Genomic DNA, 25,655 nt, shown 5'->3' with positions numbered 1-25,655 from the left:
GGGAAAGGTAGAAGAATCTTTTTACCCATTCGCCAAGTGTACAAGTTAGATGGGTCGACAACATATTCCTGTCATGTGACGCACATGCCGTCACCAGTGTCGTATAGAATATATCAGACGTGTTTTCCCGTGGAGGAATCGGTTGACCTATGACCTTGCGACCAAATGTTTTCGGTTCCCATTGGAGAGGCACGTCCTTTCGTCTACTAATCGCACGGTTTTGCGGTGCGGTTGCAAAACACAGACACTAAACTTATTGCAGTGAACAGAGACGTCAATGAACGAACGGACAGATCATAACTTTGCGAAAATAAAGAAAGTAAAATTTTTAGTTGAGGGAAGACTTGAAACAAGTACCCCCCGCTCCGCAGCTACTCACGCTAACCACGGGACCACGGCACTTCTGCTCTCACATTCTCCTTGATGCTGCCTATTTTGCACATGGACTACTCAGTTTGTATATTTTACTAATTTTTTTCACGGTTCCACACAACTTCTTCCTGTTTTCTCGATTGATCTGTGTTCAGTTTTTCAAGCCCTATCCACTGTGCCAACTTATAACTAAATCTGAGGGGGGTGCGATGGGAAGGTTCCCTTGTTAGCATCTGTCTGCAATAACAAATGTCGTGCCGCTACAGGCGACTCTCACAGGACAGCTGAATATAAAATTATAAATGAAAGAGTAAAAGTCTCTCTCACCTTCATGCAGCGATTACAAAATAAATGAATAAATTAACTGCTCACAGTGCAAAATTGCTTGGAATAAAATGAGAATACCTCCATATCATTTCACTACGTAAAATAAATTGTTGATCACTGAGCTAAAAATCTCCATATATTCTTCAAATGACGTTACAGGCATTGCGCCTCGTAAAAATAACTGCCTAAAAGTCTTTGAAGAATATGAATGTTAACTGCAACAGCCCTCGTACAATCACACACTAAAGGGAAAAAATTACAACACAAAGAAGGAGTTGTGAAACATGAACGAAAGCTGGTAGGCGTGTTTCTACATCTGAAAGATTATTCAAATTTCGCTTCAGTCACATGGGAATGGAAATGCCGTGCGGCTAGGGCCTCCCGTCGGGTAGACCGTTCGCGTGGTGCAAGTCTTTCGAGTTGACGCCACTTCGGCGACTTGCCTGTCGATGGTGATGAAATGATGATGATAAGAACAACACAATACCTAGTCCCTGAGCGGAGAAAATATACGACCCAGACGGGAATCGAACCCGTGCCGTTAGGTGTGACATTCCGTCGCTCTGACCACTCAGCTACCAGGGGCGGACTCCAATCACATGAGAGTGGCGCTGTTGCAAATCGGTTACTTCAAAGACACCTCCAAGTCAGAAGCCTTGCAGCTTACATTTTCTAATGAAAGCTGATTCTGCCTCTGTGCCAGTGATGGCCGTGTGTTAGTTAGGAGGGTGCCAGCTGAGGGCCTGCAACCAGCCTGTCTGCGTGCTAGACACACTGGACCTATATCTGGAGCTATGGTCTGGGGAGCGGTTTCATGTGATAGAAGGAGCACTCACGTGGTTATCCCACACACACTGACTGCAAATGTTAACGTCTGATGATTCGGCCTGTTGTGCTGCCAATCACGAACAGCACTCAAAATGGCTCTAAGCACTATAGGACTTAACATCTGTCATCAGTCCCCTAGACTTAAAACTACTTGAACCTAACTAACCTAAGGACATCACACTGCCCGAGGCAGGATTCGAACCTGCGACCGTAGCAGCCGCGTGGTTCCGGACTGTAGCGCCTAGAACCGCTCGCCACATCGGCCGGCTGAACAGCACTCCTAGAGGTGTCTTCCAACAGGATAACGCTCGTCCACATATAACCGTTGTAACCCAACATGTTCTGCAGAGTGTCGACATGTTGCCTTGGCCTGCTCTGTCACCAGCTGTGTCTCCAGTTTAGCACATGTGGGACATTGTCGCACAACTCCAGCGTCACCAACAACCAGCATTAACCGTCCCTGTACTGACCGGCCAAGTGCAACAGGTACAGAACTCCATCCCACAAACTTACATCTGGCACCTGTAAAACACAATGCATCCACGTTTGCATGTTTGCATTCAACATTCTCGAGGTTACACTGGTTATTAATACACCAGTATTTCACATTTGCAATGGATTATCTCACCCTTATTAAACTGTGTTCTTGTAAAGTTTATCGCTTAAATATGTTACCTAGACAAATGTATTCCCAACATATCATTAGTCTACATTAGCCATTTTTGGTGTTGCGATTTTTTGTTGGTGACGCTGGAGTTCTTGTGCGACGATGTCCCACACGTGCTCAATTGGAGACACAGCTGGTGACAGAGCAGGCCAAGGCAACATGTCGACACTCTGCAGAACATCTTGGGTTACAACAGTGTATATCCATCATTCCAGAATCTACACGCATCAAAAAAAGTTTTTTATCACCCCGGTTCCGAGAACTCTTGAAGATAGACGTTGACTGTGGATATTGTATCACAGACACAGTCCCTTTGACTATTCAGAGATGTCACTAAGCCCGCCCAAAGATGTAAAAACCATGCACGAGCAGCCGATCAGTTCCAGTCGTTCCACCAGGAAGGCGGTATACGGCTCGTGTTGTCTGTAGTTCCACCATGCCTAGACGGTCAATACCGCGATTCGATCGCGTCCGCATTGTCACTTTGTGCCAGGAAGGGCTCCCAACAAGGGAAGCGTCCAGGCGTCTCGGAGTGAACCAAAGAGATGTTGTTCGGACATGGAGGAGATACAGAGAGACAGGAACTGTCGATGACGTGCCTCGCTCAGGCCGCCCAAGGGCTACTCATGCAGTGGATCACCGCTAACTACCGATTATGGCTCGGAGGAACCCTGACTGCAACGCCACCATGTTGAATAATGCTTTTCGTGCAGCCACAGGACGTCGTGTTACGACTCAAACTGTGAGCAATAGGCTGCACGATGCGCAACTTCACTCCCGACGTCCATGGCGGGGTCCATCTTTGCACCCACGACACCATGCAGCGCGGCACAGATGGGCTCGAAAACATGCCGAATGGACGCCTCGGGATTGGCTTCAAGTTCTCTTCACCATGAGTGTCGTATATGCCTTCAATCAGACAATCGTCGGAGACGTGATTGGAGGCAAACCGGTCAGGCTGAACGCGTTAGACACACTGTCCAGCGAGTGCAGCAAGGTGGAGGTTCCCTGCTGTTTTGGGGTGGCTTTATGTGGGACCGACGTAAGCCGCTGATGGTCATGAAAGGCGCCGTAACGGCTGTACGATACGTGAATGCCATCCTCCCACCGACAGTGCAACTATATCGGCAGAATATTGGCGAGGCACTCGACTTCATGGACGACAATTTGCGCCCCCATCGTACACATCTTGTTCATTATTTCCTTCAGTATAATGACATCGCTCTACTAGAGTGGCCAGCATGTTCTCCAGTCATGAACACTATCGAAAATGACTGGGATTGATTGAAAAGGTCTGTTTATGGACGATGTGACCCACCAACCACTCTGAGGGATCTACGCCGAATTGCCGTTGAGGAATGGGACAATCTGGACCAAAAGTGCCTTGATGAACTTGTGGATAGTATGCCACGACGAATAGAGGCATGCATCAATGCAAGAGGACGTGCTGTTGGGTATTAGAGGTACCGGTGTGTACAGCAATCTGGACCACCACTTCTGAAGGTCTCGCTGTATGGTGGTGCAACATACAATGAGTGGTTTTCATGATCAATTAGAAGGAGGGAAATGATGTTTATGTTGATGTCTATTCCAATTTTCTCTACAGGTTCCGGAACTCTCGGAACTAAGGTGATGCAAAACTTTTTTTTGATGTGTGTATTTGATACTACGACTGATTACTACGTTGTCCAAATTTGTTTTGGTTTACGTAAATAATTGCCAGCTGTGAATACCATACCTCTTAAACCATTGCTCTGCACTTCCACAGCACTCACTCACATCATTTTCCTGCTTACTTTCTTCAGCTGAAAGTGAAGCTGGGTGGTGGCTCGAAGGTTCTCGGCAGTGAACATCAAACAACTTCTTTCCAAAACTGTTTATAAGAGAATTTTTTCCCACTTGTCATCCCGCTCCCATGACTCATCAACAGTTTCATTCTCATTATCCTAACTTTGAAATTGATATTTTAGAAGGGAGTAAATAAAACGTATGTAACTGGATCACTGCAAGTTTCTGGTCATTTTCAGACGAAGAACAGCAGAAACAGCAGCGGGGGCGGGGGCGGCGGCGCTGACAGGGAGGAGGAAACGTGGTGGGAGGAGCTGCAGGGCGAGTGCCGGCTGATGCAGTTCCACAGCCTCGAGGCGAAGGTGCGGCTGGGCGCCGAGCTCGCCATGCTGGCCGGCTCCTTCCTCTACATCCTGTCCGCGCTGCGCGAGGCACACTTCCTGGGCCTAAACATGTTCATCGAGAACCTCGTGAGTACCCCCACTCCTGCAGCCGCAAGCACCGTAGACTTGTTGTGGGCTCAGTCTTGCTCGAGCCTTCAAAGGAGCTGAAAAATTTGGAATTTCAGACGTTTCACAGTATGTTTTAGCTTGCTTTTCCTGTCAGTAACGCGGTTCTATTGGGCTTTTACAGAGGCGTCAGAAAATAGAATTATGCAGGGTATACGAGAGTGATTTGAAAAGTTTTCGAAATGGAATAAAAAGTGTTGTATCGTAGTTTTAATACAACCACAGAAGGAAATTTTACTCGTTGCCACCGTCAACTACACTGGCCATTACAATTGCTACACCAAGGAGAAATGCAGATAATAAACGGGTATTCATTGGACAAATATATAATACTAGAACTGACATGTGATTACATTATCACGCAGTTTGGGTGCATAGATCCTGAGAAATCAGTACCCAGAACAACCACCTCTGGCCGTAATAACGGCCTTCATACGCCTGGGCATTGAGTCAAACAGAGCTTGGATGGCGTGTACAGGTACAGCTGCCCATGCAGCTTCAACACGATACCACAGTTCATCAAGAGTAGTGACTGGCGTATTGTGACGAGCCAGATGCTAGGCCACCAATGACCAGATGTTTCCAATTGGTGAGAGATCTGGAGAATGTGCTGGCCAGGGCAGCAGTCGAACATTTTCTGCATCCAGAAAGGCCCGTACAGGACCTGTAACATGCGGTCGTGCATTATCCTGCTGAAATGTAGGGTTTGGCAGGGATCGAATGAAGCTTAGAGCCACGGGTCGTAACACATCTGAAATGTTACGTCCACTGTTCAAAGCGCCGTCAATGCGAACAAGAGGTGACCGAAACGTGTAACCAATGGCACCCCATACCATCACGCCGGATGATACGCCAGTATGGCGATGACGAATACACGCTTCCAATGTGCGTTCACCGCGATGTCGCCAAACATGGATGCGACCATCATGATGCTGTAAACAGAACCTGGATTCATCCGAAAAAATGACGTTTTGCCATTCGTGCACCCAGGTTCGTCGTAGAGTACACCACCGCAGGTGCTCGTGTCTGTGATGCAGCGTCAAGGGTAACCGCAGCCATGGTCTCCGAGCAGATAGTCCATGCTGCTGCAAACGTCGTCGAACTGTTCGTGCAGATGGTTGTTGTCTTGCAAACGTCCCCGTCTGCTGACTCAGGGATCGAGACGTAGCTGCACGATCCGTTACAGCCATGCGGATAAGATGCCTGTCATCTCGACTGCTAGTGATACGAGGCCGTTGGGATTCAGCATGGCGTTCCGTATTACCCTCCTGAACCCACCGATTCCATATTCTGCTAACAGTCATTGGATCTCGACCAACGCGAGCAGCAATGTCTCGATACGATAAACCGCAATCGCGATAGTCTACAATCCGACCTTTATCAAAGTCGGAAACGTGATGGTGCTCATTTCTCCTCCTTACACGAGGCATCACAACAACGTTTCACCAGGCAACGCCGGTCAACTGCTGTTTGTGTATAAGAAATCGGTTGGAAACTTTCCTCATGTCAGTACGTTGTAGGTGTCGCCACCTGCGCCAACCTTGTGTGAATGCTCTGAAAAGCTAATGATTTGCATATCACAGCATCTTCTCCCTGTTGGTTAAATTTCGCGTCTGTAGCACGTCATCTTCGTGGTGTAGCAATTTTAATGGCCAGTAGTGTATGTATAGTGCGCTGAGGGAAAAACTACAAGAGGAGAATGAGGAGAGCATTGAAACACTGATAATGATTGCGACAAAAACACCAACGTTTATTGACAAATACTCAACATTGTACATGTCGGCTCAGGCAGCAGATCCTGAAGTTCAACTAGTACTCCAGAAGCTCTGGTTTCATAATAAATAGTTTTTGTCCCACTAGAATGTTCGCTGAAGACGGACTGGTTTGGACACGCTAGAAGTAGATGGTGCGGCGCGAAGTACACAAGTAGAAGGCTATCTCAGCTGACTTGGAACAGCCCGCTGTGCTGTCGTCCGAGCGCGTATCACTTCTCTGGCGGCGCCACCGCTGCGACTTTTTGGTATGGCAATCGCTGAGCTATAGACCTATTGACGCTAGTGGTGCTGCCAGTGTTGCGTGCTGTGCATACGACACCACAAAAGGAAACGTGCTCACCTCAATGCTATTTTTTTAAATTTTTCTACGTAGTCTCTCTGTACATTAATATTCTTGGTAGAGCGACGTTTCAATGCCCTGATGCCATCTCACGGTTGGATTTCCCCAGGCTTCCAAATTACCAGTCAACCTTAGTGTCAGTTCTTCGTTTGAAGAGAATCTCCCTCCACTGAGGAAAATGTTAAGAGTCTCCGGAAGACGTTGAAGTCTGTTGAAGCCAAATCAGGCTGTGGCTAAGCCGTGTCTCCGCAATATCCTTTCTTCCAGGAGTGCTAGTTCTGCAACGTTCGCAGGAGATTCTGTGAGGTTTGGAAGGTAGGAGACGAGGTAAATGCGGAATTAAAGTTGTGAGGACGGGGCGTGAGTCGTGCTTGGGTAGCTCAGTTGGTAGAGCACTTGCCAGCGAAATACAAAGGTCCCGAGTTCGAGTCTCGCTCCAACACACAGTTTTAAACTGCCAGGAAGTTTCATATCAGCGCACACTCCGTTGTAGAGTGAAAATCTCATTCTACACACATTGCATGTTGTACCAACGTACAGCGAGACCTTCAGAGGTGGTGGTCCAGATTGCCGTACACACTGCTACCTCTAATACCCAGTAGCACGTCCTCTTGCATTGATACATGCCGGTATTCGTCGTAGCATACTATCCACAAGTTCATCAAGGCACTGTTGGTCCAGATTATCCCACTCCTCGACGGCAATTCGGCGTAGATCCCTCAGAGTGGTTGGTGGGTCATGGCGTCCATAAACAGCCATTTTAAATCAATCCCAGGCCTGTTCGATAGGGTTCATGTCTGGAGAACATGCTGGCCACTCTAGTCGAGCGATGTCGTTATCTTGAAGGAAGTCATTCACAAGATGTGCACGATGGGGGCGCAAATTATCGTCTATGAAAACGAATGCCTCGCCAAGAGACTGCAGATATGATTGCACTATCGGTCGGAGGATGGCATGACCATCAGCGGCGTACGTCGGCCCCACATAATGCCACCCCAAAACAGCAGTGAGCCTCCACCTTGTTGCACTCGCTGAACAGTGTGTCTAAGGCGTTCAGCCTGACCGGTTTGCCTCCAAACACGTCTCCTACGATTGTCTGATTGAAGGCATATGCGATACTCATCGGTGAAGAGAACGTGATGCCAATCCTGAGTAGTCCATTCGGCATGTTGTTGGGCCCATCTGTACCGCGCTGCATGGTGTCGCGGTTGTAAAGATGGACCTCGCCATGGATGTCGGGAGTGAAGTTGCGCATAATGCAGCCTATTGCGCACAGTTTGAGTCGTAACACGACGTTCTGTGGCTGCACGAAAACCATTATTCAACATGATGGCGTTGCTGTCAGGTTTCCTCCGAGTCATAATCCATAGGTAGCGGTCATCCACTGCAGTAGTAGCCCTTGGGCGGCCTGAGCAGGCTTGTTATCGACAGTTTCTGTCTCTCTGTATCTCCTCCGTGTCCGAACAACATCGCTTTGGTTCACTCCGAGACGCCTGGACACTTCCCTTGTTGGGAGCCCTTCCTGGCACAAACAAACAATGCGGACGCGACCGAACCGCGGTATTGACAGTCTAGGCATGGTTGAATTACAGACAACACGAGCCATGTACCTCCTTCCTGGGGGAATGACGAACTGATCGGCTGTCGGACACCCTCCGTCATAGGCACTGCTCATGCATGGTTTTTTACGTCTTTGGGCAAGTTTAGCGACATCTCTGAACAGTCAAAAGGACTGTTCTGTATACAGTATTCATAGTCATGAGTTCTGGGAACCGGGGTGACGGAAAACTTTTTTGATGTGTGTATATATTTTTCTCCAGTTCATCTCTTGTCTCGTCTTGTGGTTTTCAACACCTGTATACGCATTTCTCGAAAAATAACTCGCAATTTTTGAGTAGCTTGCATACCAAAAGTCTATGTGCTTCTGTCAGAACCAGTAATATACAGTGATTGTAAAATGTAAGCTTTCTTTCCAACATTAGAACTGCAGGCAGCTGTTTATTCTGAAAGACAACTTCTTTACAAACACGTGTCTCACACTCAAGCTCTCTGAGTATCTCCTACCGTCTGAAATATTTATTGTTAACTATTGTCCCCTGTCTGTAAATAATCAGTTTAGGCCCACGTCGGGTAACAAGGAAAAACAACATTACACCACCGTGATACTGGTTTAAAAGGTACGCAGAGAAACTTTAGCTCTTCTCACGTTTGTGGAGTGTTGGTTAGTTAGAAAAAATAAATGGCTTTCCCAAACCAAGAGAAACTAGATATGCTACTTCGTTAGGAACAATGCAGAAGAAACGCGAAGAGAACAATTCAGTTGTGCGCATAACGGTATCCTGACAGACAGTGTCCAACAAGAATTACATTTCAGCGAAAGCACTAGAATACGAGGTCTGTTCAAAAAATTCAGGAATATTCGTAATTTTGCGCCAATGGTGTGTTAGAGCGAAATGCGGTTGGCATCCCCACACACGACTGTGTTTAGAAAGTTTCATTGTTGTATATCTATTAGTTATCGTTCAGTGCTGTATAGTCCGCCCCCGGTAGCTGAGTGGTCAGCGTGACAGACTGTCAATGCTAAGGGCCCGGGTTCGATTCCCGGCTGGGTCGGAGATTTTCTCCGCTCAGGGAGTGGGTGTTGTGTTGTCCTAATCATCATCATTTCATCCCCATCGACGCGCAGGTCGCCGAAATGGCGTCAACTCAAAAGACCTGCACCAGGCGAACGGTCTACACGACGGGAGGCCCTAGCCATACGACATTTCATTTCATTTCAGTGCTGTGTAGAGTAGAACATTGTGTCGCACTGTTTCCGAATTTCGAGATGGCAGAGTTAGAGGAGTAACGCATCTGCGTTATATTTTGCGTGAAACTCAAGGCAACCTTTTCAGAGATGCACCAAATAATGCCGGAGGCCTACGGTCATGAGTGCTTAAGCCGTACTCGTGTTACGAATGGTTCACACTGTTTAAAAGTGGCCGGACGGAAGTTAAAGATGACCCTCGTTCAGGACGCCCTTCGACGTCTACCGACGACGCTCGTGTCAGAAACGTCAACGAAATTGTGCGTCCAGTCGAAGACTGACTCTCCGATAGATTGCAGGGGAATCCAAAATTTCAGTTTGTAACGCCGGAAATGCATATCCTTCTATTTCCATCTATTGTACTATAGATTTTTCCTTATTTTGTTACCCGAAGATATGACATTTCTGTGTCTTTATATATTGTAATTGTTTTACTATTTGTACATATATATATTTATGCATTTATGTCGATGTATAATTGGTTTGCTTTGTAAATATTGTTTGTATTTTACGCTGGGTCTTGCCTAGGGAAAACTATGCTATCGAACGAATACATTTATAGGTCGTGTGAAGAACGAAAGTGTTTAGGATCTTTGGTAGTGTTAACTCTGCCGCGTGGAGCGCGGGGCAGAAAGAGTCTGGCTGGAGTAGTGAGTGGAGCAGGTGTGCTGTGTGACGCTCCCGCGAGTTGCCGCGCGTTCGGGGTTTGGCAGCATGTAATTGCGCTCGACTTGCTATGTTAATTTCTGACACGGTGTCACGGACGGGAAGCATTAGCTGGCGCACATCAAGAGCCCGTTTCGCCTGGTGACCGTGTCGAGAAGAAGGCGCGCCAACATCCAGCTTCTGCAACAGCGACGGCCGACAATGAATGACTGTCGCCACCTCCTCGATCGACGACTTCAAACCCTCAATCAAGCAACAGGGAAGACTAAAAGCACGTAAAGTTTCAGAACTGTATGGCAGACCTCAGCTTTTAAAATTGTTGCATCACAAAATTACAGCAACTTAGCATGAACCTTTGTTGCTCATTGTCCCAATTGCATTGCCAAGCAGGGTCCCTTCCTTTTCCGAAATGAACCCGAGTGTCGTTGAAATTCAAACGCCAACATTAAAATAATATAATTAGATTTCACTGCTTTAATTTCAAAGTTCAGTTAAAGTATTCATAGCTGGCTACAATATTTAGATTACACGAGCACAAATTAAGAGTGCGAGTTTTGTTAGCATATTTTAGCTTACCTGTGACTGCAGCTCAGCTTGGTACGTACTAAATTTTACTATTGTTAATTGTTCAGAATCATTTAATTCAAGTTCGAAGTTAAGTCTCTTATTTCTAAATTGCGTAGATTCAAGTAGCTTTTGAAATGATTGTTGAGGTAGCCCAAGACTAACTGTATTTTACTGAATTTCGATATGCTTCAGAAACAAAGTTCACTATTAATCTCAGTCACTAAATTAACTTTCAATTTTCCGGTTTTATTAATTATTTTGCTAAATTAAGTCAGAGTGTAGCGAAATTTATTACTTCTGACAAACTTTCAGTTTTCACACTACACGTGTCAACCTTCAGCTACCACGCTTCTAGTGCTAATTATATGTGTAATAACCTTTCTTTTTCAGTTACTATAGTAATTGTCCTTAGGACTGGCGACCGTGATTTCCCCCAAATCTCAAATATCTAATTACCGCTAGTTAATTGTTGACGTAACGGCCGCACATTTACTTTCTTTATTAACTTTACCCCTTTTCAAAATTAATTTCCACCAGTTTCATTTGCATTTTTCCTTTCATTTAGATGTAACCCTTTCCTCCCTCTTTACCGACAGATTAACTTCGGTGACGATTGCTTTTCCCAAATTTCCATTAGGTACACGCGGTTTAATGTTTCACTGTCATTAAGGTCGATAAGTGAGGGGGACGTTACAAGTTGTATCATGTCAAGAAATCTCTTCACAGCGTCTTGGGATGCTTTGTATTGCCGCCAAGTTCGTCTCACAGCTCATGAGTCACGACCAGAAAGACCTTCGCCTGTGAAATCACTGTGCTGCCGTACTCTCCAGACATGGCCGCTGGGACTTTTTTTATTTCTAGCAGAGTTGGAAAGGACGAAGATTTGCAACGGTAGATGAGATAAAAGGAAATTCACAGACGGCGCTTCGCGCGATCTAGCAAGAGGCGTACCAAGACTGCTTCCGGAAGTGGAAATGCCGTTCAGAGCGGTGTATCAATTATGGAGGAGAGTATCACGAAGGAGACCATTCACAATAAATTAAAGGTAAGTGTAGAAAACTTTTGTGGTCAAAGTTCCGGAATTTTTTGAACAGACCTCGTACAACAGAGAGGGTAATAATCAAGCCTGCAAAGAGCAGAGGTAACGAAAGAGATGTTCTGGCAGTTGTTGCTCATAATCCACACGTCAGCTCCAGGGAAATTGCGGGTACCTCTGGAATAGGTCAGCCCACCCATGTGCGCATTTTGCGTGCAAACAGCTTCTACCCGTTCCATGTGGTCACTTCAGCAACCCAGCAGATTAAGCAGCGAGGTTACAGAAGACGCCTTGAATTTTGTCGCTCGCTTCTCAAGAAACATCAGTATTACAGATTCTTTCTTCGTAGAATTCTCTTCACCAATGAAGCTACCGTAACAAAACGTGGAAAGCTGAATGTAAGAAACTGCACTATTTGGCTGCCGAGAATCCTCACTGGCTGAGACAGTTTGAACATCAGAGGCAACGGAGTGTGAACGTTTGGTGCGAAATTATTGGAAACTACATGATTGGCCATCATTTCGTTGAAAAAAACCTTAACGGGTAAAATATACGCACAATATGTTACCGAAGCGCTACCGGGGCTCCAAGAGGAACGACCGCTTGAAATACGTATTTGTATGTTATGTGATACCAGCATGATATGCACCAGGCTCACTAATCGCTCACGCACTTTTTCTGGTTGCTGGATAGAACCTGAACGCTTTACCAGTTGGCCTGCACGTTCGCCAGACTGGACTTTTTTTCGTCCGGGTAAACTCCAAGATGAAGACAATGCACACGTCCCGACGATTCAACGAGTACTTAAGACATCACGTTGTTGCCACAAGTGCAATGATACCGAAGCAGCCTCTTCACTCTGTCCAGAAATCCTTACACCAGCGACTGGAAGCATGTACTGCAGTAGACTGTGGATATTTCGAGCACGTGGTGGCATAATGGAATTTCAGGGAAGTGTTTATTCGTTTGCATTTCCTTTTTCTTGCTGTTTCTGATGTTATATTGCTTGTTGCTGTTGCTAATGTAATTTTGCAGCGTAATTGTGTATCTTGACAGTAAACTCATGATGCGAACTTATTATTTAAGGACTCTTTGTACTTCAGTTCTCTGTCTTATAACTCTTTCAATTTTTGGTATACTCCTTTCTTTCAAGACTCTGGCAGAAACAGGAGCAGAACTATTACCATAGATACCGGTAGCTGTTGCTTAGATGCTACGTCCCTTGCCTTCGTTGATGTGTCGCTATAACCACAAGTAGCCAAGTGTGACTGTATTAGTTTTAAATTAAACTTTTCTCCACTATTCCACATTTGAAATCACACTCTTAGCTGCGTCAAGATCACTACTAATCGGTTTTTCAAAAGCGAAACGCTGTTGAACTGGTCTATCTGAAATCTACGACACTAGCAGCGGAAATTACTGTAGTTCCATTTGAGGAAACGAAGTCGATGCCGATATCTTTGTAGCTAATACAGCTATTAAAAGGCACTGTACGTCATTTGATGTCGACCTGTTCAAGATTCATTTTTTGTGAAAATAGAATTACAGTATCTTAAACGGCTCAGGAAAACTAGACTGGTTACATAGCTGCATAGCGAAAAACCGATTACTGCTTAGCCCGGTACGAATAAACCGCGAATTTTCAAGGAATTGAACCCCCACGTAAAAAACAGCTTCAGACGTCTGATTACTTTACAAATGAGTTGAAGTGTTAAATATTTGACCTTAACCATTTAAGTGAAAAGACTTTTAGGGTAGGTGCTCTGACTCTGAAACACTAGATGAAACAGTCTGGATAATTTGGTGTATTTTAAGCAAAAAGTACTAGGTCTACAACTTTGCTTCGGCCGTTTTTTCTCAAGTTCAGAGATTTATTGTGAAAAACTTACCAAAAAATTATGATTCATAGTATTGCCCATCGCTGGCCACTACATTCTCCCATCTTTCGGATAGCATGCGAATCCCGTGGCGGAAAAACTGGGCGTCTTTTGTGGGGATCCACGAATCGATTCAATTTTGCACTTGTTCATATGATCGGAAGTGCTGGTCAGCCAGACTGTATGCCACTGATCTAAAACGGTGGTAGTCAGAGACAGCAACGTATGGAGAATACGGCGGGAGGGATAGGATTTCTCATTTCAACGTTTCCATGTATGTTTTGACGAGTTTTGCGACATGCGGTCGAGCACTGACCAGCTTCAAAATTACCTTTAGTGTCTATCGCTGTATTATGGCCGTTTGTGTTTCAGTTCTGGGCTCTAACGCATCAATTAGTTTCGATAACGATGTCCTGTGACTGTCTTCGTCTGCTTCAGTAGCTACGAAAACATTCTGTCTTCCACCGCCATGCCGGTCTTCGACATCAGAATCACCGTTCTTAAGGCGTTGAATACATTCTCTGCACGTTCTTCCACTAATAGTTCCACCATCATTGGTCTTACCCAGTATTTAAGAGCCACAGTCGCATATTTCTTCATGTTAAGGCAGGAAATTAAAACTTCCCGCAAATGGCGAGAAATGGGTACGTAAGTCGACGTACTTAATCGAGAATAACCTTATGATGCAATCACAAATCGACTAATATTTTTATGGCATTATGTTTACAGATGCCTAAGCATATTGCATTACACCTATGACCAACCACCCAAACCCCACTTGCCGCTACTGCCATCTATTGCAAAACGATGGAAGGAAAGTTGTAGACATAAAAGTTTTTTTATGCATCTCAGTGTATATGACGAGATACGAGGTCTTTCAAAAAATTCCGGAACTTTGTCTACAAAATTTTTCTACGCTTACCTTTCCATTATTGTGCATGGTCTTCTTCGAAATAGTCTCCTCGACAATAGATACAACGCTCCCGACGCCATTTCCACTTCCGGGAGCAGTCCTGGTACGCCTCATACTGGATCGCGTAAAGCAGCGTCTACAAATTTTGTTTTATGTCGTCTCTCGTTGAAAATTTTCGTCCTTTCAACGGTGTACTCCGCAGGGACCAAGTCTCGAGAGTACAGAGGATGACGCAGCACAGTTATTTCGTTTTTTGTGCAACAATCAGCCGGCCGTTGTGGCCAAGCGGTTCTAGGCGTTTCAGTCTGGAACCGCGCGACCGCTACGGTCGCAAGTTCGAATCCTGCCTCGGGCATGGATGTGTGCGGTGTCCTTAGGTTAGTTAGGTTTAAGAAGTTCTCAGTTCTAGGGGACTGATGACCTCAGATGTTAAGTCCCATAGTGCTCAGGGCCATTTGAACCATTTTTTGCAACAGTCAGGCACCAACAAGGATGAATCTGCGGATGTGTTATCGTGATGCATGTGCCATGAACTGTCTCTTCATATTTCAGGCCGTTTCCTTCTTAAATTTTCTCGCAGGTGTCGCAACACTTCCCGATAGTACCATCGATTAACAGCTTGTCCCTGTTGTACGAATTCATGACGAACTAACCCTTCAAAGTCAAAGAAAACTATCCGCACGGTTCTGACATTTGACCTGATCTGGTGAGCTTTTTTTCGTCATGGAGAACCTTTCCCGACCCATTGTGAAGATTGAACCTTGGTCTCAACAACATAACCGTACACCCGCGTCTCAGCACAAGCTATTATTCTCTTCAGGAACAACCCGTTATCACTCTCGCGATCCAAAAGCTCTTCACACATTGCGAGGCGAAGGTCTTTCTGGTCTTGACTCATGAGCCGTGGGACGAACTTGGTGGCAACACTATGCATTCTAAGATGCTGTGTCACGATTACATGACATGATCCAACTGAAATGTTATGTTCTTCTGTAATCTCTCGGATGGTCAGTCTTCGATTGGCACGCACAGTTTCTTTGAAGTTCCTGACATGAGCGACGTCGGTAGGCGTCGAAGGGCATCCTCAACATGTGTCATTTTTAATGTCCGTCCGGCAATTCTTAAATTGTGTGAGCCGTTCGAAACTCAGAGTACGGCTTAAGCAATCATCACTGTAGGCTTCCTGCATCATTTGGCGGGTCTCTGTAAAGGGTTTCTTGAGTTTCACGCAAAATTTAATGCAGGCGCGTTGTTCCTCTAACTCTGCCATGTCGAAATTCGCAAACTGTGCGACACAACATTCTACTCAGTACAGCACTGAACAATAACTAACAGACATAAAACAGTGAAACTTCCGGCAGTTACACGTTAAACACAGGCGTGTGCAGGGATGTCAACCGCATTTCGCTCCGTTCCAACACATCATTGGCGCGAAATTACGAATGTTCTGGAATTTTTTGAACAGTCTTCATATCTCCTAAACTACGTGTCGTAGAGGTTGTGTAATTTTGTAGGTGCGTTCAGTGACATATGTAAATATTGTCTGCAAAGTGTGTTACGTATAGAATTAGTAGTAAAGCAGCTATAAATTAAAAAGTCATGCCTGGTGTTAATCTTTTACTGCATGAACAACGAAAACGTACAAAGCGATACTTTTTTCCTTTCAGCATTTTATGGGGATATCAATGAAAAAAAGTTTCTTAAATGTTTGAAATTACGTATGAAGTTTGCTGGAAGTCTCTAATACTAATACTATACTAATAATGGATGAATAGTGTCCGGGTATTTGTGCGCCGCCAGTTGCGCTATCTGAATACAAACACAGAGTTCCTAATTGTAGTACTTGCCTTACTGTGTAAAAATATTAGCATAAGAGTATACCTCTTAATGAATAGACTATGACAGCATTTTAAATTTTTAATTTCTATCAGTAATTACGCTAAATACTGGAAATCATATTATTGTTGCCACTGGAAGCCGTTACATAGGCAGCCTACAAACTGGTACCTATTTCCGGGATAGCGGTTTAGTAATGCAGGTGGGGTGTTTGTATGGCTGTGTAGTGAAAAGCCACTTAATGCTTACTACACTATTGGCCATTAAAATTGCTACACCACGAAGATGACGTGCTACAGACGCGAAATTTAACCAACAGGAAGAAGATGCTGTGTTATGGAAATGATTAGCGTTTCAGAGAATTCACACAAGGTTGGTGCCGGTGGCGACACCTACAACGTGCTGACATGAGGTAAGTTTCCAACCGATTTCTCATAGACAACCAGCAGTTGACCGGCGTTGCCTGGTGAAACGTTTTGTGATGCCTCGTGTACGGAGGAGTAATGCGTACCATCACGTTTCCGACTTTGATAAAGGTCGGTTTGTAGTCTATCGCGATTGCGGTTTATCGTATCGCGACAATGCTGCTCGCGTTGGTCGAGATCCAATGACTGTTAGCAGAATATGGAATTGGTGGGTTCAGGAGGGTAATACAGAACGCCAACGGCCTCGTATCACTAGCAGTCGAGATGACAGGCATCTTATCCGCATGGCTGTAACGTATCGTGCAGCTACGTCTCGATCCCTGAGTCAACAGACGGGGACGGACGTTTGCAAGACAACAACCATCTGCACGAACAGTTCGACGACATTTGCAGCAGCATGGACTATCAGCTCGGAGACCATGGTTGCGGTTACCCTTGACGCTCCCTTGACGCTGCATCACAGACACGAGCGCCTGCGGTGGTGTACGCAACGACGAACCTCGGTGCAGGAATGGCAAAACGTCATTTTTTCGGATGAATCCAGGTTCTGTTTACAGCATCATGATGGTCGCATCCGTGTTTGGCGACATCGCGGTGAACGCACATTGGAAGCGTGTATTCGTCATCGCCATACTGGCGTATCATCCGGCGTGATGGTATGGGGTGCCATTGGTTACACGTTTCGGTCACCTCTTGTTCGCATTGACGGCGCTTTGAACAGTGGACGTAACATTTCAAATGTGTTACGACCCGTGGCTCTACCCTTCATTCGATCCCTGCGAAACCCTACATTTCAGCAGGATAATGCAGGACCGCATGTTGCAGGTCCTGTACGGGCCTTTCTGGATACAGAAAATGCTCGACTGCTGCCCTGGCTAGCACATTCTCCAGATCTCTCACCAATTGAAAACGTCTGGTCAATGGTGGCCGAGCAACTGGCTCGTCGCAATACGCCAGTCACTACTCTTGATGGACTGTGGTATCGTGTTGAAGCTGCATGGGCAGCTGTACCTGTACACGCCATCCAAGCTCTGTTTGACTCAATGCCCAGGCGTATCAAGGCCGTTATTACGGCCAGAGGTGGTTGTTCTGGGTACTGATTTCTCAGGATCTATGCATCCGAACTGCGTGAAAATGTAATCACATGTCAGTTCTAGTATAATACACTACTGGAAATTGAAATAAGAACACCGTGAATTCATTGTCCCAGGAAGGGGAAACTTTATTGACACATTCCTGGGGTCAGATACATCACATGATCACACTGACAGAACCACAGGCACATAGACACAGGCAACAGAGCATGCACAATGTCGGCACTAGTACAGTGTATATCCACCTTTCGCAGCAATGCAGGCTGCTATTCTCCCATGGAGACGATCGTAGAGATGCTGGATGTAGTCCTGTGGAACGGCTTGCCATGCCATTTCCACCTGGCGCCTCAGTTGGACCAGCGTTCGTGCTGGACGTGCAGACCGCGTGAGACGACGCTTCATCCAGTCCCAAACATGCTCAATGGGGGACAGATCCGGAGATCTTGCTGGCCAGGGTAGTTGACTTACACCTTCTAGAGCACGTTGGGTGGCACGGGATACATGCGGACGTGCATTGTCCTGTTGGAACAGCAAGTTCCCTTGCCGGTCTAGGAATGGTAGAACGATGGGTTCGATGACGGTTTGGATGTACAGTGCACTATTCAGTGTCCCCTCGACGATCACCAGTGGTGTACGGCCAGTGTAGGAGATCGCTCCCCACACCATGATGCCGGGTGTTGGCCCTGTGTGCCTCGGTCGTATGCAGTCCTGATTGTGGCGCTCACCTGCACGGCGCCAAACACGCATACGACTATCATTGGCACCAAGGCAGAAGCGACTCTCATCGCTGAAGACGACACGTCTCCATTCGTCCCTCCATTCACGCCTGTCGCGACACCACTGGAGGCGGGCTGCACGATGTTGGGGCGTGAGCGGAAGACGGCCTAACGGTGTGCGGGACCGTAGCCCAGCTTCATGGAGACGGTTGCGAATGGTCCTCGCCGATACCCCAGGAGCAACAGTGTCCCTAATTTGCTGGGAAGTGGCGGTGCGGTCCCCTACGGCACTGCGTAGGATCCTACGGTCTTGGCGTGCATCCGTGCGTCGCTGCGGTCCGGTCCCAGGTCGACGGGCACGTGCACCTTCCGCCGACCACTGGCGACAACATCGATGTACTGTGGAGACCTCACGCCCCACGTGTTGAGCAATTCGGCGGTACGTCCACCCGGCCTCCCGCATGCCCACTATACGCCCTCGCTCAAAGTCCGTCAACTGCACATACGGTTCACGTCCACGCTGTCGCGGCATGCTACCAGTGTTAAAGACTGCGATGGAGCTCCGTATGCCACGGCAAACTGGCTGACACTGACGGCGGCGGTGCACAAATGCTGCGCAGCTAGCGCCATTCGACGGCCAACACCGCGGTTCCTGGTGTGTCCGCTGTGCCGTGCGTGTGATCATTGCTTGTACAGCCCTCTCGCAGTGTCCGGAGCAAGTATGGTGGGTCTGACACACCGGTGTCAATGTGTTCTTTTTTCCATTTCCAGGAGTGTATATTTGTCCAGTGAATACCCGTTTATCATCTGTATCTCTTCTTGGTGTAGCAAATTTAATGGCCAGTAGTGTAATATAGACTGCTCTTGCTTTGCCTCTAGATGACGGCGCCGTCGCGCGTCATGTTCCTGTGCTCGTGCCTGTTCATGCTGGGGATGCCCTTCCTCCGCCTGTCGTGCCACACGGAGGCCGAAGACGTGGTCGCCGTCTTCATCATGCTCACCACCGCTCCCTACTTCCTATTCTTCTGCAGGTGAGCAAGCATGCGAGCTGAAACGCCGGTCTATCTTCGACGACCACTCTTCTGCCACTGCAAGCTAATCCTACAAACCTTGACTTCATCGGATGTAACATGGCAGTTTCATAATAAGTTCCATAAGATCAGATGACGGCAGCATAAGAGTGTTGAAACAGGTCATCTTACAGAATAAACGTGTCTATACGGCATACGGAGTGTGTTCGCCATTCCCAACCGTACCGATCGCCCCATAGCACATCATGTGTACCTTACATAATCCTACAATGTTGTAAGGTTCCCCTTACTATCAGATAAGAGTGCATTTTACTTTATTTCCAGCTTTGCTATTTCGCATACTTGAATGTATCAGCGCCGCAGTGCGTTCGGAATCAGGAGCATGCCGTAGTTCTCAAGCTGGCTAGCAGAGGCTTTTGGCCGTCTGACGCTTTCAGAGCCGGTGCGATGAGGTGCTGCTGCAGAAATCGCTCGTAACGCCAGCAAAGAGATACGTAGGGAAAGTACATTTACTCTTGCGCGAATCAAGTAATTCTTATTACTAAATATTTGTTAGCAAAAGTTACCTTTTACCACCCATACACTAGGAGGAGTCTGGTGGTCATAAATACAATGGCTCAAATGGTTCAAATGGCTCTGAGCACTATGGGACTTAACATCTGAGGTCATCAGTCCCCTAGAGCTTAAAACTACTTAAACCTAACTACCCTAAGGACATCACACACATCCATGCCCGAGGCAGGATTCGACCGTAGCGGTCGCGCGGTTCCAGACTGAAGCGCCTAGAACCGCTTGGCCACACCGGCTGGCCATAAATACAATACTAAAAGTAAAACTAAACTCCTCCCGAACAGGTCATTAAGGCCCAACGGTACCGACCGGCCGCCGTGTCATCCTCAGCCGACAGGCGTCACTGGATGCGAATATGGAGGGGCATGTGGTCAGCACACCGCTCTCCCGGCCGTATGTCAGTTTCCGAGACCGGAGCCGCTACTTCTCAATCAAGTAGCTCCTCAGTTTGCCTCACAAGGGCTGAGAGCACCCCGCTTGCCAACGGCGCTAGGCAGACCGGATGGTCACCCATCCAAGTGCTAGCCCAGCCCGACAGCGCTTAACTTCGGTGATCTGAAGGAGACCGGTGTTACCACTGCGGCAAGACCGTTCTTTCAGCAATTGTACAATGCCAGGGAACGTTGATGTTAGTAAATAAATAAATGGCATAACCGAAGATGTACGATCTTATACGAACTATACCGACTGTACGCTGAAGTTGTAGACTGTGCGCCACAGACGGCCAGTCGTCGATAGGATGCCTTTCGATCTAGTCATATGGTAAACCATGTTCTCGTACTGGTAACAGCTTATAATCAGTGTGAACAAGTTGATTTCACGATGTTACTCAAATAAACGCACCTTAATGGCATCCTGTGTAAAAATTATTTACCCATACATAAAACAGACAGTAGTAGCATACTTTCAGAATCCTACATAAAGGGACATAAAACTACGAGAGCATCTTCACATAACAAGTATAAAGAATTCCTATGCGGTGGCTCACTAAGTCATTCAAGGACGGACTGGCTGAATTGTCGCAAAACTTGGATGGGAAAGTGTGGCCAGTTATACCTTCTGTCTATAATACCACCATCTACAGACTCACCAGCTAAACTGGAGGTTTAGTACGTGTTTGAGGTTTTTGCAACATGCTTACCCACTATAGCACCGATTCTAAGGCTTTCCTCCTTTTATCGTAGTTATTACTTCTACAATTTTTGATGTTTTATTTGAAATACAAATGTAAATACTGATAGACTAACATTCTTTCTGAAACATAATTTTACTTTCTCAAGTGATACCCATGATACCAAGAAACAATTCAACTGAGGTCCTAGATTTTTTTTCAAAAACGTATGAGCTTGTGACTACACTAGATTCTAATTATACTTTACTTAAGAAAACTGTAAGGAATTTCGTTTTCAGGGGCTTTAAAACAGTTGGACCCTTCGTGGTAATGATCTACAGGATGGTAATGGGCGACCTTCTTCGCTTTGTGTCGATTTACCTCGTTTTTGTCATGGGATTCTCTCAAGGTAATTTCAAATACCTACTTAATAAAATTAGTTGGCATTCAGTAATTTGATCGATTGATTATTACTAACACACTACTCTCTCAGCTTTCTAGAAACACATTAAAATTAACATTTTATGTATAGTTCACTTGTACAAATGATTTAGCCATGTAATATAAGATACATATACATTGTTTTCGTATGGAACTTAATTCGTTGAGCTGGACGCTAATTCTAGACAATATTACAAGTCTGGGTTTTTATGAAAACATACTGTCCGGCCGCAGTTTTACAATCTGACACAATAACATTCACGTTATTTTCATCTTGAAATTGAATCTCAATGTTTTGCAGCGTACTACATAATATTCCTGTCATTCGACAACCCGAACACCCCGGAAGGCGTGGACGACTCTGTCACCAACCCAATGCCCAGCCCGACGGAATCCATCATGGCGATGTTTCTCATGTCGCTAACGAATTTCGGCGATTACTTCGGCGCATTCGAGCGCACTGATCATGAGCTGGAAGCTAAGGTGAGTATTGTAGGGCTTAAAATGTTGATCAGTTTGTAATATAAGTCTACTCCAAACATGCATGTTGAACATGCACATGATGCTGAACGCTCAGCGACCAAGTGGCTTGTGTATACGGGGCGCGTGACTCAACGTGGTATAAGGCCGCGTCCTACGTGAGCGACAGAAGCGAGCGACAGCGCGCGACAGCTACAGGCGACGAAACACAACCGCAGGTGTAGTTATGGAAGTGTCCTACGTGAGCGACATCTGTGTCGCTGCCTGTCTCCCGCTGCAACTGGCGACGTTTGAATTCAACGTTTACACCTGGGTGTAAAAATTACGAACAACTTCAGTTGGAAAGACCACAAAGATAATATTGTAGGGAAGGCGAGTCAAAGGCTGCGTTTCATTGGCAGGACACTTAGACCATGCAACAAGTCCACTAAAGAGACAGCTTACACTACACTCGTTCGTCCTCTGTTAGAATATTGCTGCGCGGTGTGGGATCCTTACCGGGTGGGATTGACGGAGGACATCGAAAGGGTACAAAAAAGGGAAGCTCGTTTTGTATTATCACGTAATAGAGGAGAAAGTGTGGCAGATATGATACGCGAGTTGGGATGGAAGTCATTAAAGCAAAGACGTGTTTCGTCGCGGCGAGGTCTATTTACGAAATTTCAGTCACCAACTTTCTCTTCCGAGTGCGAAAATATTTTGTTGAGCCCAACCTACATAGGTAGGAATGATCATCAAAATAAAATAAGAGAAATCAGAGCTCGAACAGAAAGGTTTAGGTGTTCGTTTTTCCCGCGCGCTGTTCGGGAGTGGAATGGTAGGGAGATAGTATGATTGTGGTTCGATGAACCCTCTGCCAAGCACTTAAATGTGAATTGCAGAGTAATCATGTAGATGTAGATGTGGATGTAGAATCTTGTCGCTGCAGGACGCGCAACATAGAGCGACAGCCACGTGTCTTCTCGGCAAAGCAGGGGAGAAGACGCTACGGCAGCTATGAATTACTTAACATCCGATTTTGAGAAAACTATACAGCGAAAAAATTTGATTCTTCCGCAACCTATAGCCTTAGGCCTTAAAGCGATCGCAGCGTGCTCCAGCGGCAGTTGGCTGTATCCGGATTGCAAATCAGACTGTTTATTGAGTGGACAGGTGTAAAATTCCTGTGTCACCTCTACTAAAACGCAAATTTTCTCCCGTATCCATATGCCAGTTGTGTTGTTCTGTTTGCGGTGTACATAAACAGTTTCTGAAATTATTTGTATTGGAAGTGAAACATGGGTGATAAGCAGTTTAGACAAGAATGCGGTGCTTCAGAAGATTGCTGAAAATTATATGGGTAGATGACATAACTAATGAGAACGTACGGAATAGAAGTGGGGAGAAAAGAAATATGTGGCACAAGCTGACTAGAAGAAGAGATCGGTTGGTAGAACATTTTCTGAGATATCAATGAATCGCCAAATTTAGTATTGGAGGGAGATACTGGGAGAGGGGGAGTTTACAAATCGCAGAAGGAGACCAAGAGATGAATACTGTTAGTATATTCGAAGGTTCTAGGTTGCAGATAGTTATTCGGAGATGAGGTTTGCACACAATAGAGTAGCATGCAGAGCTGCATCAAACCAGTCTTCGGACTGAAGAGCACAAAAACATCACAAGCCTTGTACTGCGTTGACGTAGAGAGGAGTAACGCGTGACAGCGCTCCAGTCAGAATATTGGGATGTTACTTATATTATTCGCCTCCCTTCAGATCGGGTGTTAACACGACAGTGTTGCCACTCTGGCCAGGTGTTCAGTTCGCATTTTCGGGCGACATATATGGTTGCCACAAATGTTGTCATTATAAAGAAGCACGAAATATGGAAAAGAAAGAATTGATGCTAATCAATGAGTATTTCTCGATTAATTTCAGCAATTTCCCGTTGCCTTCCTGAGACAATTTCTGTCAAAGACGTCATCTCTAGTACATAGCACTCAAACCATTCTTCAAGATGTGGACACGAACACGACAGAACACGACGGTGGTAGTGACTCAGACGTGAATGTTGTTGTTGTTGTTGTGGTCTTCAGTCCTGAGACTGGTTTGACGCAGCTCTCCATGCTACTCTATCCTGTGCAAGCTTCTTCATCTCCCAGTACCTACTGCAACCTACATCCTTCTGAATCTGCTTAGTGTATTCATCTCTTGGTCTCCCTCTACGATTTTTACCCTCCACGCTGCCCTCCAATGCTAAATTTGTGATCCCTTGATGCCCCAAAACATGTCCTACCAACCGATCCCTTCTTCTAGTCAAGTTGTGCCACAAACTTCTCTTCTCTTCTCCCCAATCCTATTCAATACCTCCTCATTAGTTACGTGATCTACCCACCTTATCTTCAGCATTCTTCTGTAGCACCACATTTCGAAAGCTTCTATTCTCTTCTTGTCATACTAGTTATCGTCCATGTTTCACTTCCATACATGGCTACACTCCACACAAATACTTTCAGAAACGACTTCCTGACACTTAAATCTATACTCGATGTTAACAAATTTCTCTTCTTCAGAAACGCTTTCCTTGCCATTGCCAGTCTACATTTTATATCCTCTCTACTTCGACCATCATCAGTTATTTTACTCCCTAAATAGCAAAACTCCTTTACTACTTTAAATGTCTCATTTCCTAATCTAATTCCCTCAGCATCACCCGATTTAATTTGACTACTTTCCATTATCCTCGTTTTGCTTTTGTTGATGTTCATCTTATATCCTCCTTTCAAGACACTGTCCATTCCGTTCAACTGCTCTTCCAAGTCCTTTGCTGTCTCTGACAGAATTACAATGTCATCGGCGAACCTCAAAGTTTTTACTTCTTCTCCATGAATTTTAATACCTACTCCGAATTTTTCTTTTGTTTCCTTTACTGCTTGCTCAATATACAGATTGAATAACATCGGGGAGAGGCTACAACCCTGTCTCACTCCTTTCCCAACCACTGCTTCCCTTTCATGCCCCTCGACTCTTATAACTGCCATCTGGTTTCTGTACAAATTGTAAATAGCCTTTCGCTCCCTGTATTTTACCCCTGCCACCTTTAGAATGTGAAAGAGAGTATTCCAGTTAACATTGTCAAAAGCTTTCTCTAAGTCTACAAATGCTAGAAACGTAGGTTTGCCTTTTCTTAATCTTTCTTCTAAGATAAGTCGTAAGGTTAGTATTGCCTCACGTGTTCCAACATTTCTACGGAATCCAAACTGATCTTCCCCGAGGTCCGCTTCTACCAGTTTTTCCATTCGTCTGTAAAGAATTCGCGTTAGTATTTTGCAGCTGTGACATATTAAACTGATAGTTCGGTAATTTTCACATCTGTCAACACCTGCTTTCTTTGGGATTGGAATTATTATATTCTTCTTGAAGTCTGAGGGTATTTCACCTGTCTCATACATCTTGCTCACCAGATGGTAGAGTTTTGTCAGGACTGGCTCTCCCAAGGCCG

The 25,655-nt window shown here is 45.7% G+C and overlaps 1 protein-coding gene across 1 annotated transcript in view; it reads left to right on the top strand.

Annotated features, from left to right (window-relative positions):
- The window catches only part of LOC126252065 (transient receptor potential cation channel subfamily V member 5), a 138,693-nt gene that overhangs the window by 98,600 nt on the left and 14,438 nt on the right, over nt 1-25,655 (top strand). The window contains exons 12-15 of the mRNA XM_049952910.1: nt 4,222-4,452; nt 19,422-19,573; nt 21,554-21,663; nt 21,997-22,178. Of these exons, the coding sequence (XP_049808867.1) occupies nt 4,222-4,452; nt 19,422-19,573; nt 21,554-21,663; nt 21,997-22,178 (675 nt within the window). The remainder of the gene's footprint in view (nt 1-4,221; nt 4,453-19,421; nt 19,574-21,553; nt 21,664-21,996; nt 22,179-25,655) is intronic.

The sequence above is a fragment of the Schistocerca nitens genome, chromosome 4 (genome assembly GCF_023898315.1).
Source record: "Schistocerca nitens isolate TAMUIC-IGC-003100 chromosome 4, iqSchNite1.1, whole genome shotgun sequence".
NCBI lineage: Eukaryota > Metazoa > Arthropoda > Insecta > Orthoptera > Acrididae > Schistocerca > Schistocerca nitens.
This window is presented reverse-complemented; position numbering and strand designations above follow the sequence as displayed.